This window comes from Chanodichthys erythropterus, chromosome 6 (genome assembly GCF_024489055.1).
Source record: "Chanodichthys erythropterus isolate Z2021 chromosome 6, ASM2448905v1, whole genome shotgun sequence".
Classification (NCBI taxonomy): Eukaryota; Metazoa; Chordata; class Actinopteri; order Cypriniformes; family Xenocyprididae; genus Chanodichthys; species Chanodichthys erythropterus.
In genome coordinates, this window is record NC_090226.1 from 19998591 (window position 1) to 20017492 (window position 18902).

Below are 18902 nucleotides of genomic sequence, written 5' to 3' on the forward strand. Positions count from 1 at the left end.
AATAATCCTATTACTTAGCATTGCTTAATAAGAATTAAGGTGGCCTTGCACTGCCATCGGAGGCCTCAGGATCAATAAAAGGTGGCCGATGGCAATGAAGGGGAAAAAAGAAAAGCCATTTGATGAATTGCCTTGAGTGTGCTCAAAGAAACATGCACGCACACTCCAGTATACAGATGATACTTTATGGGTTTAAATTAGAAATAGGAGGAGATTAAATCATGGTCATCAGCCACTTTACAGCTTTCACGCCCATAGATCATGCCAATGTGATCTCGTAACAGTATCACTAAAAAAAATATGAGATTTATGGAAAAAAGAAAATTTACATCGTACGCCACAGTAACAATTACATCTTTATATGAGAACCGCCATTATACTCATGGAATCATGGAACTATAAAAGCAACTCTGTGAGCTGCTCTCATATTTCACCCATCATAAATGATCTGAGGTCTGTGTTAAAGAACACAAAATATGTTTTAGCAGAATTTCTTTACCAAGAAATAAAAAGTGGATGGGGACCTTTTTTGTGTGCGTGTTTCATATGAATTTTATGATGCATTTCAAATCTTCTGAAGAACAGTTTTAGGCTAGAAAAAGACAAATTTATGAAGTTATGTAATAAGCTATTATGTATAAATAAGCTGAAGTACTAAAATTGATAAGAAAAAAAAAAATATTAAAATTAATTTATATTAAATGTATTTATTATTAATACAATTCATAAAACTGAAAATATAAAAACCCAATTCAAAATATTAACGCTATAAAAGTACACAAATAAGACTTAAAGGGTTAGTTCACCCAAAAATGAAAATTCTGTCATTTATTACTCACCCTCATGTCGTTCCACACTTGTAAGAACTTCGTTAATCTTCAGAACACAAATTTTAAATATTTTTGTTAAAATCCAATGGCTCCGTGAGGCCTTCATAGGGAGCAATGGACACTTCCTCTCTCAAGATCCATAAAGGTACTAAAAACATATTTAAATCAGTTCATGTGAGTACAGTGGTTCAATATTAATATTATAAAGCGACGAAAATATTTTTGGTGCGCCAAAAAAACAAAATAACGACTTATTTAGTGATGGCCGATTTCAAAACACTGCTTCATTTAGCATCGGAGCATAAATGAATCAGTGTATCGAATCATGATTCAGATCGCGTGCCAAACTGCCAACGGCTGAAATCATGTGACTTTGGCGCTCCTAACAGCAGATTCGACACACTGATTCATTGTGCTCCGATGCTTCCTGAAGCATTGTTTTGAAATCGGCCATACCTATATATATTAATATTGAACCACTGTACTCACATGAACTGATTTAAATATGTTTTTAGTACCTTTATGGATCTTGAGAGAGGAAATGTCATTGTTCCCTATGCATGCCTCACGGAGCTATCAGATTTCAACTAAAATATCTTAATGTGTGTTCTGAAGATTAACGAAGGTTTTACAGGTGTGGAACGACATGAGGGTGAGTAATAAATGACAGAATTTTCATTTTTGGGTGAACTAACCCTTTAAGGTAATGCAACACATCAAATTTAAAGCCATGATATTGGTATGATGGCTAATTATCATTGATCATGTGATGTGTATTCGTCAATCATAATGAGATGACAGCTACTTCAGAGGTGAGGACAAGCTAACAATAATTAAAATTTCTGTTAAGTTACAGTTATGGAGCTTTAATTGTCATTTGTTGCCAATCTGGACTCCCATTCACTCATTATGGAAAAAAGTACATTTCTCACCATTAAAATAACTTACTCAAACTCAGTCATAGAGGGTGAGGGGGAATAAATGACAATTTCCATTTTTAAGTGATCCCTCTAAACAAGTCCTCTGATCATTTATAATAAATGAGTGCCACCATAGCCCATCCGTGTGCTAGTAAGTTAGTGTTGACACCATCCCCAGATACACTACGAGTTAGTAAGTCACAGTGAGTCAAAGAGGCAGAACTGCTGTGCTCACATTTAAGAGTCCTACAGGAGGGTCTCCCGCCGCGGGGACCCAGGGAATCTGTGCTGCGGCTTTGGGGGCGCCAGCAGCTCTCGGCACTGAGCTACGGGCTGAGCCGCTGGGAGGGACAGGATGGATGGTCGGAGCTGGCTTTCGGGAGCTGCTGGTTCATCAGCTCTCTCTGGACTGCACGGAGTGCGGACACACACCGGGACTCTAGGCCGCGGGGCATGGTCCAGAGAGTTAGACCGCTGAACCACTGCGCTTTTAATAGAGCCGCTCAGACTGAACGTAGAGGCTGAACGAGACATCTACACTCACATGGAGGGAAGAGGGAGATGGAGAGAAAGAGACAGACCGCATTAACCTCATCAGGCTCCGCCGCTGAATCGCATGTCCTCACAATCACTCACTTTAAAATTGAAAGAGGAAGTGAAAAATTTGAGCCTGATCTTGTTACGAACGCAGGGATTTCTCAAATATTTAGCAGTGCATGAATCACCTTAATGAAAAAGGTAAAAATATCCATTTTCAAAGAATGATCAGGGCTCCAGACTAACATTTGAGAGCAGTAGCAACGGTGCCACAATGTTCTAGAGATGGTGGCACCAGCACCTGATCTGGTAGAGCTGGGGGTTGGGGGGGGGGATTTTTAATCAAACGTAAAAGGTAATAAAATTGCTATTCCTTTGCATTAAAGAAAAAAATTATCCCTTAATTGACTCACCCTCAATTTATCACCCTCGTATATGACTTTATTCTTCCAGCTGAACACAAACTGAGTTATTTTTAATAATATCCTGGCTCTTCTCAGCTTTGTAATGTGCTTTTTGGAGTTTCAAAAACTTGAACACAATTAAATGCCATGTACTACGTAAAAACCGACATATTAGCGTAAGCTTAGGTGAGAACTGACGAATGAGGAGTGCAGAGGATAGAGCAAAATGAGTGTCATAAATTAGAAGTCTAAACGGAGAAGTTTTAAAGAAAAATGTCAGAGGATTTTGATATATGAGAAGAGGAGCTCCAATTGTGTTCGGCTGAAAGAATAAAGTCATATGTAGCTAGGATGGCTTGAGGGTGAGTAAATTATGGGATCATGTTCATTTTGGATTGAACCATTCCATTAACAAGTGTAGTAACTAATAATACATGCTTATTTTCTTAAAAATGCTGATTTGACAGTAAAGCAGATTAACAAAAGTAACATGTAAAGGCCTAATTTTTAAAGGGAAAATTTAAATATTTTTTATTTCTTTGGTCATCACAATAAAAGCACTTAAATTGGATCATATTTAGAGCTTTGAGATGCTTAAAAGTGTGAAGAACTGAAAAAAGTGCTTGAATTTCACTCTCAAAAAGTTGCCGGAATCCTGAAATGAATAATGTAAAAAATGTGTCTTTCTGCCACAATACCATGGTTACAGTTACAGACATCCCACCTCTCCTGGAAGTTATGGGAGTCTCCCACATATTGATAACGGCTGTCTGACACCCGCAAATTATATGCAATATGGCGGAAATCAAGTGTGTGAGAGAGAAGCCCCGGTTCCAGGCTGTTAAGTGCGTTTTCTGTGATTCAATCATAAGTTGTCAGCCAAAATGCATTTACCGTTTCCAACATGCATTTTTAATGGTCTCCTTTGACAACTTCTGTTCAGATTGTCATACCCTACATCAATTTCACAGGAATAATATACACACGAATACTATTGAATGAATCAACCCAGGTAATGCGGCTTATGACTCTATTAATGTACTACTACGTGATGAGATCAAACTCACAGATATGTGTGTGAGAATGTCTGCAGTTAGCACTACTATAAATCCATGGAAAATTTTGGTGATTTATGGACTGAAAAACCCTCTGTAACTTGTTTGTTCAAGGCACGATGTTTCTCCTGGTTTCCATGTCAGATGTTTGATCTGATATCTATGGTTTTCAACAGAGAATTCTGCCCAGAATTTGAATGCTTCTCACTAGATCTTGCAGCGATGTTATTAAAGGTGCCATCGAACGTTTTTTTACAAGATGTAATATAAGTCTAAGGTGTCCCCTGAATACCCCACAGATTTTTTTTTAATTACTTTTATTAACTGCCTATTTTGGGGCATCATTAGAAATGCGCCGATTCAGGCTGCTGCCCCTTTAATTGCTTGCACTCCCCGCCTTCGAGCTCTCAACTCTATCATTGCATAAACAAAGTTCACACAGCTAATATAACCCTCAAAATGGATCTTTACAAAGTGTTCGTCATGCATACTGCATGCATGGATCGGATCATGTGAGTATAGTATTTATTTGGATGTTTACATTTGATTCTGAATGAGTTTGAGGCTGTGCTCCATGGCTAACAGGCTAAAGCTAACATTACACTGTTGGAGAGATTTATAAAGAATGAAGTTGTGTTTATGAATTATACAGACTGCAAGTGTTTAATAATGAAAATAACGACAGCTCTAGTCTCCATGAATACAGTAAGAAACGATGGTAACTTTAACCACATTTAACAGTACATTAGCAACATGCTAACAAAACATTTAGAAAGACAATTTACAAATATCACTAAAAATATCATGTTATTATGGATCATGTCAGTTATTATTGCTCCATCTGCCATTTTTCGCTATTGTCTTTGCTTGCTTACCTAGTCTGATGATTCAGCTGTGAACAGATCCAGACGTTAATACTGGCGTGTCTAATGCCTTGAACATGGGCTGGCATAAGCAAATATTGGGGGCGTACATATTAATGATCCCGACTGTTACGTAACAGTCGGTGTTATGTAGAGATTTGCCTGTTCTTCAGAGGTCTTTTAAACAAATGAGATTTACATAAGGAGGAAACAATGGTGTTTGAGACTCACTGTATGTCATTTCCATGTACTTAACTCTTGTTATTCAACTATGCCAAGGTAAATTCAATTTTCTATTCTATGGCACCTTTAATACTACAGTTTATTCAAACATTTTCTCTCTGAGAGATCTCCCAGTGCTGTTGCGTGATTGGCCCGCAAATAAACCTGTTCAGAGCTCGCGCTGCGCTGCTAATATCGGTCCAAACTGATAAACGGTCCGCGCTTATCAGACGGGCAACGTGGTGGTCGCACCAGCACAACCTCTAAAAACAAATTTAGTCGCAGCGGCAAAAAAAAGGTCGTAAAATGCAATCATTTGGTAGCAGTCTGGAGCCCTGCCTGAAAGAAAGAAAAGCAGGAACGACCAATGCAAACTGTAAATCTTCTGAGAGGGAAATTCAATCCAACTGAATTGCCAAGTCATATTATAAAGTTTCAATGGTGGAAAATGAGACTAAAATTAGCAATATGACTGTATAGGCCAATTCACATCACACAGACAAACGCATTTGTTGGGTTTTGTTGGAACAGTTTGTTACCCCTGAAAGAGTCTGTTGGCATTGGTCGGGGTTTGTTTTCACTCGAGTGAACATGTTCAATCAGTGTTTGTTGGTGTCTGTTGGGGCAGTGTGAACATGACAGTTATTGTTCAAATCCAACATCCAACTTGTTTGTGTGATGAGAATTGGCCTGTTATGAGACATGAATATATGTAAAAAAAAAAAAAAAAATTCAAAATGATACGTGCAAGTGAAAATTGTTGCGTGGCATAAATTATAATATATATTAGGCAGCATCTTAGCGAAAGTGCATTTCTTCCTGTTTTCTTCCATTCAAAAAGTTGCATCATATATAAGGTAAGCGTGCTCCGGCTCGGAACGTTAAGTGCAATGTGAGTGCAGGCCAGAGGGGGAGTGGGGACAAATCGCGCTCGGGCTCGGTTCAAGGCAACCGTGCCTAGTGTGAGTACACCCTTAGAGTGAATTAGCCTTCAAGGAGCACATACTATAGATGCATCATGCTGTTGTGCATTTTTTTCTGAACACAGTAAAAGGATGGTGTGAATAGGCCTTTAAAGTGAGTGCGTTATTGATGTATCATCGACCCGGTTGTACGTCTTTCATTTGTATGTTACTTCAATAGATTTGTGGGAAGAAAAAGAAAGAAAGAGAAAGAGTGTATGTGTGGACTCACAGCCAGAGTGGAGCTGCTGGACATTCGCCCCATGTGATCGGCATCTGGGCCAGGACTCCTCTCATCTGGGGTACCGTTGGCCATAAATGCCCTCTGAAGCACACGCTTGGGCGTTTTAGTGAAAGAAAATGCTCTTGTGACCTAAGCACACAAAATTGCACAATTAGTCTGTGTTTTCTACGAGGCACTGGGTTAAGAATAGTTACTTTATGATGCCATTCTCAAGAAAGCATGCAGAACATTGACAGCAAGACCAAATCTGCATGCGTGTCATGTCATTGTTTTCAATAGATTCAGGTTCCTCTCTCTACCTTTTTTGACGTCTTTTTGATGGCCCTGGATGCTCGGCTGAGCGTGCTGTCCATGTCCTTTGTGCTTACTTGGACGGAGTCAGGATCAGTGCTCTGAATGAGATCTTCCTGTTTAAGACATGGAAAATTAAATAAATACACAGCAGTACTGCTGGCCTGTCAAAATGCAAAGAGAAGCATCACTGTTCAGCTTTCCAAACAGCTGGGGCTTCTTGATATTCAGAGGAGCAGAGAGTGAATGAGGCCGCATTTCACGCAGTGACGTGTGGATAGGTCGCCACCTCATGGTCGATGGGAGAACTGCAGGCCAGATCAAACTGTACTTAGCCGCAGGGTTTGGTCTGGATGTTTAATTATAAAGGGAAATACATGCATCTGTCCGCCTGCACCAATTACATGTGCCGTGGTGGACGGCCTGGGCGGGACCTGCGTTTCTGCAGCATGAAGATAAAGATGTCTGTGTCTGAAGTGTAAAGTTCAAGTACAATTTCACTCTTAATTACATTAATCTGCCTCCCAGTTTAACCACACAGGAGCATCTAATAGGATTAGCCAACACCAAAAGGCCCACACAAACCTCCTAATTTATAGCTACAATAAAAGAAAGCAGAGCTAATAAAATAAATAATTGAGTTCTGTTCCAGGCCTGAGGGGGATGATCTGAGGAGGAAATGGCCATGTTTCTATATGTGTGCGTGTCCACTCACCGCATCAGCTCGACAAATCGTGTTGGCCACTTGTCGACAGAGAGTTTTGAGCCAGGCAGATTTGAGGGTGTCTTCGGCTGTCAACTGGAAACTGAATAACAAATTCTCCTGTTCTGTAGGAGGACGTACCACCAGGGCAAAGGCATTCTGACAATCTAAGAGAGAAACACGCAAAAATGTTAGATCTGGGACGTGATCTAGAACTAAGGCTGGGTGGTATGATCCTTCAGGATGATACGAGACCCTTCTTCAAATCATGTTTCTGATCAATTATCCTATCAGATTTTAAGCTGGCTGTAAATCATCACTTACATTTTTTTGTGTGCAAAAAAACATAAATCAAATGAAATAAAAGTAACTTTTCTTTGTAAAGCATTTAAAAATGCCAATTACTACATGTAATTACTTCCATGTTAACGAAATGCACCAACCCTGTCTAAAATTAGAAATGTAGGATTATTTTTTTATGTTGATTGGTTAAAACAACATTTACAACACATTTAACATCTTTAATGTGTTGTCTTTCCAGGTGAAACAATATTCAGTAGGAATCAATGTAGGGCAGGAGTTCATTTTATTCATTGACGGGACCATACCAAGTGGACTACTGGGAAATTAGTTCATTTGAAACATGAAATGGGTTCCGGTACGAGGAGCTGCTCTTGTGGACGCACAGATTTGAAACTCAGAAATTTGATTTTATCATCAATAATGTGCTATTACAGTGTAAAATTATGGCCTTACTTTGTCTTTAGCTCATCAAAATACAGTAAAGTAGGGCTGGGTGATCTATTGAATATTCACAATATATTCTCAATGATTCTGTTGGCAATATAAATTAATGCTGTGAATACTGCAAATATTTTATGTGCGTTTTATGGCCATTGAATTTCCTAAACACCACAGAATTAGATTAGTTTTGTGATCCTTCCATTTCCTTGTTTGGCATAAAAGTGTCAAGACATGTTTTAATAGCGTGTCTGCTTTATACAAAAACAAAAGAGCTGGTAAGTTTAATTCATTTTTTTAAACTGGTTTCAAAGAATCAAATCAAAACTCTTATTCAATGTTTGTTTACATCCTCACCTAAAATGTTCATGAAATGTTTTAATAAATCTATTTTATGTATTGCTATGTTTGTGAAAGTAAAGATGAAGGTTTTAGTGTCCTTTGGAAGATGTTTTAGACCAAAATACAATTAATTTTTAACGACATCAACCAGCTCTACAGTGAATTGACACACTTTACACATACCAGACTTAACCTCCCTCTCCAGGGTGCTAATTCAGAACACAGAAAACTAAAATATGCACGAGTGCACTTGGTAGGATGCAGAATGCCAGGTGGTCCCCTCACCCTCTGTGTCTTGGATGTCAAGGACTCTTCTGATCTGGGACAGGGGCATCAGGGCTATGTGTTTGAGCTGGGCGGGTGGCCGTGTCTGACCCAACGGACTCCGGAACGTGGTTATCACCTTGTGTCTCTTCCTGGCGATCTGAATATGAAGACACATAAGGAAAAAAAAGCACACACACACACACACACACACACACATATATATATTATATATATATATATATTAAACGCTTAATACATGCAGCTTTCTTCATAATGCAAGGAATGTAAAGTGTTCTCTTCTGGAACAGTGGGGAGTCCTTCAGGTGCTTTAGAGGAGCCGAAATGTGTAATGCAGATTGGGGTGGCAGATATGCATACAGAGGACTTCCTAAAATGAATAATTGATCACTCAGAGTCTTCCCTTCTCCCTGCACTCATTACCAGGCCAGAGCTACAGTAGTATTGGGCGAAGAGGACCACAGCCCCATCCCCGCACACACAACCAAACCCCTCCACAGTGCTTAGACGCATCCCCTCACTAATTGGAGAAACAGGCCAGAGAGTCGAGTCAGCAAGCACAGATTGCACACGCATAAATTATACATTTCTTTCTTCAACGGTACCGCTCACCCGTAAACTGAACAAACAATTGTTCAGGTTGCTGAAAATATGGAGAAAATTTGATATTATATTTATATATATATATATTTATATTTATATTTATATATTTATATTTATATTTATATATATATATATATATTTATATATATATATATATATATATATATATATATATATATATATATATATATATATATATATATATATATATATACACACATTTTTTTTAAACTAATAAAATGAAAAGTTGCTTGAAAAGGTATATTTGTTGGTATTTGTACTTGAACTAAGTTTAAAAGCACATTTCTAAGAAAAGGTACAAAAATACATTTATCAAAATTTCTGATTGAATGAAAAATATTAAATTGTGTAAAGCAAGAAGCAACATTTTCCTGCCGTTTTGAACATGCAAGTATATGAACTATTTTTATACTTGAATCATGAATATGGTGTTATACTAGTTGAAATACTAGTTTTAGTTTTGAGACTTTGTTGTTTTTAACTAAAATGGAAAATACTGCATGTTGGTTAATGCCTCAGTGACTTTGATTTGGCAAACAAACAAAAAAAATTTTTTCCATTCCTACTTATTTTATGAAAAAAAAAAAAAAAAAAAATTCTGCATTTTAAATGGGAAATTTTTAAAGCCCAACCGATTATCAGTCTGCTGATTTTATCGGCCGATATGAGCCTGTCACGGATATATCGGCATCGGCGTATATGACACAGATATTTCACCAATATGAACATTTTCGGCATGCACTTGCACCGCGGTTCATCTCAAATCTGGCTTCCTAATACTTTACAACAACAATGATCAAAAAGCGTGGATAAAACAGTCACTCTTTGTAAACTTGGTTCACTGTGAGTGCCATATGCTTGAATAGGAGCAGTCATTTACATAGTCATCGCCCGGGTGTTGATAGTGCATGAGCACAAGAGAGACATGAACAGCTAAACTTTAAATTAAACTCATTTAAGCCTTGCAAATTTATTTAAGCCTTGCATTCATGAGCAAGATGCGAGGACTCGCGCACACTGTGAGAAGATTTGTGTGTGCGCTCATCTGAAGCGCACACACGCTCATCTCAGACAGCACGCAAATACTGAGTCCTCTTTCAAATCTGGTGCGTGATTCACAAATTCACACAAAAATTATGTCAACATGCCTGTCTTAGCAAGTATCCTAGCAAACAGTCGGTTATGTCTTAAGTGAACGTTTAACAGTTGAGAAATACGACACATGCGTAACAGTATATGTACTGGATCATGTATTATGTCTTAAAGGGAAAGAAGCCTAATATTCCTGCTACCTGTGTTTTTAATGTTAATCAAACAACAAAGAAATCACTCGCTTCTCTTGACTGAATAGCTTTCTTAACTTCAATTATGATTATTGTTTACTTAATTTAAACAGTGAAGATAATATGCAGTTATTTTATATTTGATTATTTTATTCATTTTCTGTACCTGAAAACTACTATTAGATGCCTGAAATATCTGCTGTTGCTTGTAGTTTGCTTATTTGCTCTTATTTTCTTTATTTTTATTTGACAGTTGTTCTATTTTCCCTGAACATAACACATACCAAACCGTTGCACCCCTATAATATAAAGAATATCGACCCATATATCGATATCTGACTTTTTTTTTTTTTAAACTCCATAATATCCCCACAAAAACAAAATTGGTTCAGGCTCTAGAAATTTTTCTTCATTACATTTTCAGAATAATTACACTTAGAGAATTTCAAATAATCAAACAGTATTTTCATTTAGAAGAACATACTTATAGAAGAGGTGCATTCAAATTGCCATCAGTACTGATTATATTTTAATGTTTTTGAACATTTCATAAAAACACATTTCATGAAAATTAGCAAAAAAATCCAGATACATGCACACGAAAATAATAATAATAATAAACACCTAATGGATTCACAAAACAATTGTGAACAGCTCCAAAGTCATTATGATACTTGACATTCACTTTTTATTCACTTTGTTTATTCAAGTGAAATGTGAGTGTAATAATAACAATATAGTGAAAATCTAGCTAGTAGTTTGACATAAGGCTTTTTTTAAATTAAAAACAAGACCATAAATCAAGATTGATGTCTTTCATATAGTGGTGCTGCTTTTGGGAACCTGATGGAGCATTTGCATAATGAAGAAAAGAGCCCATCTGTAATATTTCCATTCCATAAACACATTCAGAGGAGCAGTTAAGCTTGAGTGACACAGAAAGACTGAGCTTTACCTCTAAACAGTCGTTGAAAAGGAAGAGTGTGACATGTTCTCCCCGATCACATGGTTTGTCTCCCAGAGCGATGGTCTCCACCCTGTGAACCAGACTCCGGTGTGACGACAACAGATTAGCCTGGAGGTGCATACAAACACATACACAAAAATCAGTTTCCTTCTCGCAACATGTTTACAACCTTTTCAGTAAATGAATTAATTATAAGTGATTGGTGTGCTAAATTTTGTTCAATCAATCAGCGCGCCTGATGAACATGCTGTATTTCCTTGTCTCTGAGCCTGCAGGCTTCTATTCTCAGATTCCTCAGAGTGCTGTTCCTGGATCAGACTCAGTTATGTCCATGCTGCTTCAGTTCCCATGAGCTACAAAAACCTAACTGATCCAAGAAAAGCACCCCCATCTGGGGGCGATCATTGGTTTGGCAGCCCAGTCTCTAGACGCAGCTGTTCTGGGGCGAGTCTGACAGGAGACAACATGAGCTGACTCTATCTGATCGATTTAGTGGCGAGAGGAAGTTTCAGACAGCATGGCTGCATCTCCCACCACAGAAAGAAGAACAGCAGCCAACAATACAGCTTCACACTTTACTGTTAAAATAGCCATATTCTACACATTCATAGCACTTAATTTGTTTCTCAAAGTCCACTTATAAATGTTAATCAAGGTTTATAGCAACAAAAATGGTTCATTTAGTTTTACAAGACAAATAGCGCCCTATCTGACATTTAGAAACAGAACCTTTAAAATGAGAAATTTAGGCCCTATATTGTGCAATTTAGATTCCTAATATTGTTTTAGAGGTCTCCTACAATAGTTACAGATGAATCGCCTCCAAAAGTGATCAGCTAGCAGCTGACTGTGCCTCCATCTCCATCTACTCAGGAGTTCGGAATCTTGGTATGTCACTTGTGGAAGTGATGCTTCTCGCCGCCCTATTAACTGGATGTTGGGTGTAACTGGATCTGGGTTATGTATGAAGATGTGTAGCCGATGGGCTTGGCATTCAGTATACCCTCTATTACAATGAGAACAGTCTGCAATTCTTCTTCAGTGACTGTTTGGGCTCCAAGGGATACTTGCAGGGCTGTTTTCAGGGATTGAATTTCTCGCTCCCAGCATCCACCGAAATGTGGCGCGTTGGGTGGGTTGAACACAAACCCAATTTGTTGGCTTGCAAGTTGAGCCTGGAGCTCGGGTTGAAGTGCTGCAAAGGCATCCCGAAGTTCTTCCTTCCTTGATCTGAAAGGATTTCAAAGGGTTTGCCTCGCCGAGCAATAAAACGGCATTTGCAGCATGACCTCTATTCTCAGTGTCTAAAACAGTTCAATAAATGATCTGGTCTCTCTAAACCCCTCCCTTCTGAGAGCCTACTCTGTTCGGATTGGTCAAACAGCCCAGTCCTTTGTGATTGGTCTACCGCCTAAGAGGAATTCACACAACACATTTTTTCACTCCATTGCGCTACTTTTCCATTGTTTTTTAATGTCAAATCAAGCTAGATGGACATCTTTAACCGTTGCACTCATGTCTTTTGCAGCATTTGACGTATGACACTGCATTCTAAAAATGTGGTGCTCAAGTTAAAAGAAGTTCAACTATTTAAAAAGCACATCGCTAGACCTTGCGCTTTTTCATTCCACTGCGTCTCACGGTTTAACAGCAAAAACATGTTCTGTGTGAATCAGTCCTTAAAGTGCATGTTGGAAACAAAACACTCTTTATTAGGGATTAGGGATGTGTCACGATTTTCGAATATTCGATTAGTCGATTTAATTATTGAATATCGAATAGGTTGTGCGATTGTCGTCTTAAAAAAATCCTCATGTTTCCAATGGTGACACGTTCATGTAACCAGAGGGAGGCGCGCGCGCTGCCAATAACGCACCTAAAAATCTGTTAACAGCAGAACATAGACAAGCGTGGCATATAACAGAGACGTTAAAATCAGTGTTCACACGACACACGTGCCGTCATTCAGGCTGTTCACAATGATATAACGAGTTTGGGCAGACTAAAATCATATGGCTTGAGGTAAGCTTGCTGCGATAGTCGGTGTTGCCGGTGTTCAGGAACAACATCGGTATCATAACTTGTCACCGCACCCGAATTGGCGCTAATTTGAAAGTGAAAGTAAAATCCCCTCAGTCATTCACGGTGCGTGTCCACAAAAAGGTGCCGGACTGGACAAAAGCGAGGCGAACGCCGCGAGCGAGCGACACTGAGTCCACACTGGGGGAGAGCGAGCGTTTTCAGTTCATTCCTCCGGAAGCTCAACGTAGGAATTAATTGAAAGCGCTCCCTCTGCTTCGCACTGTTATGAATGGCCATGCAGATTTTACTTTCACTTATATTAACGAACATATTAATATGTTTTCGCACATTACAATCATTATATGGCTTGAGTTAAGACAGCATATTCTCCAATGAATTAAGCAGTTTATCAATATCATACAGATTGAAAGCGTGAATGGTCTCTCTCCCACTGTTTGTGTGTTGATGTGTGGGTGCGGGGGAGGGGTGCGATTTTCGAATAATAATCGAATAATTCCCAGCGATTTTCGAATATTATTTTTGCTTGAAATGCCCATTTGAATCAGCTCTGGAGCACATTGATGCAAACAGTACTTTAATTGATATGGAAAAAACAGATCTTAAGAGTCCAAATCGTTTGGAAGTGCACAGAAAAGTCTTCTTTACGTGTCAACTACACAAACCAAACTCTCAGCTAGAGCTACAGAGTTTGGTGGCAGGTAAAAATCATTTGTGGGCAGCCAGTGAAGACCATATGCTGTCATTATGCAAATTTGTTACAAACCTATGTAGGTTCATGCAGGATGTAAGACTGGAATTACTGACAATTCGTTTCAGGCACTTCAGAATCAGTTCTTTCATTTGGGAGACAATAACTCCATCTATCCTGTACTTTGATCTTTGAGGGTGCGTTCACACTTGTAGTTCGGTTCGTTTGGTTAATTTGGTCCAGACCAAAGAAGAAGAAGAAAAAAAAAATGTAGTTCTGGTCCGGTTAGCGTTCACATTGGCAATTTTATCACCGAACCAAAAGATACCGAACCTTAAGGCATAGGGATACATTCACAACGTGATTGGTCAGATTTATGACGTATTGCCTATTTTGAGACAGAATTTACTGATCCAAAACAGTGCTGTTTGCTGAGGTAAATGCGTTCGTTGTGTGTGCGTAGCGGTACGTAGCCTGCATGTGATGGTATTTTGGTCAGCTGGGAACTCGTGAAGAGCTTATAAAATGTGTAAAGTAGTTAAAACACCGCGGGAATCCATCCGTCACACACACACAAACAATCTGCTGCGTGGAGACCCGCGTCTGATGCCTGTGATGGGCAAACTCGCGACTATGACAAGAAAAACTGACATGCGTGAGGATTCTGTCCTTTTTAGGGTCTCGTCTTCCTGTTTTTGGTTCGGTTACATGTCTTTAGTCCGTGTTGCGTTCATATATCATTCGAACCGCACCAGAGTTCGTTTGGAAGCGGAGCGAGACCCATCTTTTCAGCGATCTCGGTCCGCTTGTTTGGTGCGCATCAGGGTTCGGATGGCAGTGTTCACATATGTTCAAATGAACCACGCTAACCAAGCAATCACACCAGGGTTTGTTTAAATCGAACCAAACATGACAAGTGTGAACGCACCCTGAAACTTTGCAGACCTTTTACATTCACAGACAGCTATATTACACATTACATGAAAGGTAAAGTCCAGAAAAGCATAATAGAGGCACTTTAACATCTATATGTAAAAGACATTTCCTACCATTGGCTATGCTCTATTGCACAATTTTTTTTTTTTTTTCTTGGCGGTGAGGGGTGGATAAATGGATAGTCATGTTTCAATGTGCTCATGGTTCTGACCTCAACACTGATGATTTATGAATGACCCAATTTTATAGCTTTTATGATCTGAGTGGACTGGCAGGGGAGATTTCCTTGGTGAATGTTGGAGTGTGCTTACATCATATTCTTATTTCAAAAGAGCGAGAAAAATCCCTCGGTCATAATTTGATGACTTCAGTTGTGTTGGTTGGGAACGTGAAAATGAAGAAGTTATTTGAGAGCTGTGACGGAGGGCTGCAATATTCAGCAAATAAAGCCTTTCATTGCAATCTGTTGACTCAAAGCTTTAGAAGACTTGGAATATATCTCTACTTGTTTGAAGGCAAGTAAATGACAGAATTATCGTTGAACTATTCCCAGAAAAGTGAGGAAAAAAAAAAAAAAAAAAAAAAAAAAAAACCCTACTCACAGGACAGCCATCCACCTCATAAACAACATCAAATATCTGCTTCTGTCCCTCCGTTTTCCTTTTATCCTCATTTATGTGTCTGTGAAAATACAGAGAGAGAGAAATCTTCAGTTAAACGTCACTGTTTCAGTCATTGATTTCAGCTTTCATATTGTTATGGCTGAAAAATATAACACTTTTCAATAAGGTTTCATTAGTGAACATTAGTTAACAACATTTACTAATAAATTATTAACAACTAACATTAACAAATATTAATAAATACTGTAACAAAACATTTGTTTACTGTTAGGTCATGTTAGTTAATACATTAATAACAAACCTTATTGTAAAGTGTTACCAAGATAATTAATTTTCTGCAGAAACTTTTTGGTTGCCAAAAATTTGATGCCTCACAAATTTATTTTAACGAAAACTTCAGGTGTTAATCGCAGGACTCACGTCATCACTTCCTTGAGAGACTCAATGGCCTTTTCAAGTGTCACTTTATCTGGATTGTCATCTGATGTATGTTTCTTTATATCTACAAAGAACAAAATCCACAAATCTTGTTTTCTTGTGTCAGGATACAGAGGTGAAACAAGCTGCTTATTGAATAATGTTTGCATTTTCTGAGGTTGACCAACAATCTTGTGCTTTTCCGTGTAGATGGAAAAACAATTTACGAAAAACACAAACTCCAAAGTGTCTTTAAACAATTTAAATCATGGATTCAGTCAGATTTACTAAAAAGAAACAGCTGTTTGTGTGACTTTCACTTGCATCATGCAGACAGCCGTATTCATGCGTTACCATTCAGCAGGAGGGCGACGCTTGGCAGTCTCTGCACTGGGCGAATCAAAAGCTCAACGAGAGTCTGGCGACCACACTCGGGTTTAGACTGATTAATCTGGATAACAAAATGAAAGAAGATGTGAATGAATTAATGGACCTCATGAAAAATTGGCCATACAAAACCACTTAAATATAGAGCACATTTTGTATGTACTTTTACTGGTAACTCTAAAAAGATCAGAGAATTGGCACCCTGAGGTCTTTGTAAAAAAAAAAAGAAAAAAAAAAAAGAAGAAGAAGGTCTGCCCAACATATCAATTTCTTTATAATATAAAAGCCCTCACAAACAATAAAAAGAGATAACAGTACCTTCAGGAACGCATGAAACCTCGGCTTCTGTCTCTCACATCTCACTATGGTCTCTTTGCTCATCTCAAAGAAGTTGACAAATGGTGGGTAGGCCTTCACCAGCTCTCCAGACTGAGAGAGAATTTTAAAAAATAAAGAGAGATCACAAAAGCTGCCATTCAGTCTTTGACTGCGTTACGAGCTTCACGCCGGAGGAGGTCGAGTTCAAAGCTTCATCACACTCACATATTTCAGGATAATGTCTCCAACGCTCCTCTCTTCAGACCAGTTCATCACCAACTCCTCGAGATCCGCCTGTCAATGCACATTCATCAGCTAACACGTTCAACACAGCCTTTGCTCAGCGTTTTGGAAAGGTTATTGCCTACCTTTATTCTCGTGTGCACATCATAGATGTCTGGAATACTGCCAAAGATGGTCTTGATCTCTTCCTGAGCTAGAATGGGGCCGCCCACCTGCCCCTCTTTCTCCAGTGGGTATTTGAAGAGCTGAAAGAACCGATGAATAAAGGAAAATTAGATCAGGAAGCCAGGAAGGATCCAGAGACACTCACTAACGCAGCGGGACTTGACAGTAGACGTCTGAATTCCTGCGGGATCACTAAAGGACCCGATTAGATTTGTTGCAGCACTGGACTAAACCTTTGATTTGTAGGCATGAGAGGGTGCTATTTCTAAAAGATGTCAGCCAAAGTGGGCAGACTTATAGCAGAGTGGGGTGATAGTTTTCAATATTTTTCAGCCTTTTGGCATTTTAAAATAAACCCTAAAACTGTAGTTCATACACTACCATTGAAAACATTTTTTTGAGATGAGATTTAAAAAAAAAAAAAAAAAAGTTTCTTGTGCTTGCTTAAGCTGCATTTATTTAATTAAAAATACAATAAAATCACTGATAGTGTGACATAGTATTACTATTTAAAATAACCCATTTGAATATATTTTACAACTTTAATTCATTTCTGTGATGGCAAAGCTGAATTTTCCTCAACCATTTTTAAGGATCTTTTTCATTAATAGAACGTTCAAAAGAAAAAGAAAAGAAAGAAAGAAACATTTTTTTAACATTATAAATGTCTGTCACTTTTGATTTGTTTCTTTTTTTGCATCCTTGCTGAAAAAACAATTTAATTTCTTTAATAAAAATCTTACTGAACACTTGAACAGTAGTGCATAAATACATTCATAAAAATAATATAATGTAATATAAAACAATAAAAACAATAAATAATTAAATATATATAATATTAATTTAATAAGCTGTTAAATATTCAATATGGAAAATGCACAGTTCTGGAAAAATCAGTCCTATGAGGACCTCTACTTGACAGCTACTCCATAAACTTAATAAAGATCCAGTGGACCACAATGGAAAGGTCAGGCTATTCAGTGTTGCCTGATGATCTGACTCCACTGTTCAGTGAAATTTGCTGGGTTCTGATTGCAGGCATTTGATGTGGCATTTACTATGCAAGCAGACAAGTGTGCGTGCATGTGTGTGTTGTATGAGCTCCATATGTAGGGGTGCAAAGCTCAAATGCCCATGGCATTGGTGCCCAAATCTAATTCATTTTCCCCCCTACTGGTCAGAGGCACTGGTTCAGTATGATAAGACCACAGCCAGATACTGTGGATTGCCACTTTCCTATGTGTGTGAGTGAGGAGGAGAAAGAGAACACACAAGACACACACATACAATGAACACAAACCTGCAGGACCGTGGCCAGGATATCAACGTAGTTGCTCTCGGTCTGGTAGAGCTCCTTGGAGACCTGCCATCGCGCTGACTGCTTGGGAAGGGCAGGAGTTGAGCTTTTGGGGGGTTTGGCATTCTCTGAAACACATAAGCAGACATGCAGGGGTGAGCCACTATAAATCACACACTGTTACTTATCCTCTGATATGTTTCATCCTCTTTGTCGAAATATATTTGATGTTGAGTTGGAGAAAAAAAAAAAAAAAAAGTCTATAGGAATCAATATATGAAATCAAGGGTTACAAATTTTGTTTTGAGTACAAAAATAGAGGAATAATAATAAAAAAAAATGTTCCACGTTCAATAGAAATTACAAAAAAAAAAAAATCAAATCAATCATGGAAATACAGTAAAGTGTAAAATGAACCGTTGATGTATCAGTTAATCCAAATTATGTTCACTTGTTTTAAATCAAATTATATTCATGTAAAAAGGGTGTAGTCCACTCAAAAATTTAAATTC

The 18902-nt window shown here is 38.3% G+C and overlaps 1 protein-coding gene across 5 annotated transcripts in view; it reads right to left on the reverse strand.

The window, feature by feature from the left end:
• The window catches only part of ect2 (epithelial cell transforming 2), a 43110-nt gene that overhangs the window by 5584 nt on the left and 18624 nt on the right, over positions 1-18902 (reverse strand). For all 5 annotated transcript variants that reach the window (XM_067387364.1, XM_067387365.1, XM_067387368.1 and 2 more), the window contains 12 exons: positions 18394-18518; positions 17054-17173; positions 16911-16979; positions 16686-16796; positions 16335-16431; positions 15984-16065; positions 15543-15621; positions 11262-11381; positions 8400-8538; positions 7044-7198; positions 6337-6444; positions 6026-6166 (listed from right to left, as the gene is read on the reverse strand). In XM_067387364.1, coding sequence (XP_067243465.1) covers positions 6026-6166; positions 6337-6444; positions 7044-7198; positions 8400-8538; positions 11262-11381; positions 15543-15621; positions 15984-16065; positions 16335-16431; positions 16686-16796; positions 16911-16979; positions 17054-17173; positions 18394-18518 — 1346 coding nt within the window. The remainder of the gene's footprint in view (positions 1-6025; positions 6167-6336; positions 6445-7043; positions 7199-8399; positions 8539-11261; positions 11382-15542; positions 15622-15983; positions 16066-16334; positions 16432-16685; positions 16797-16910; positions 16980-17053; positions 17174-18393; positions 18519-18902) is intronic.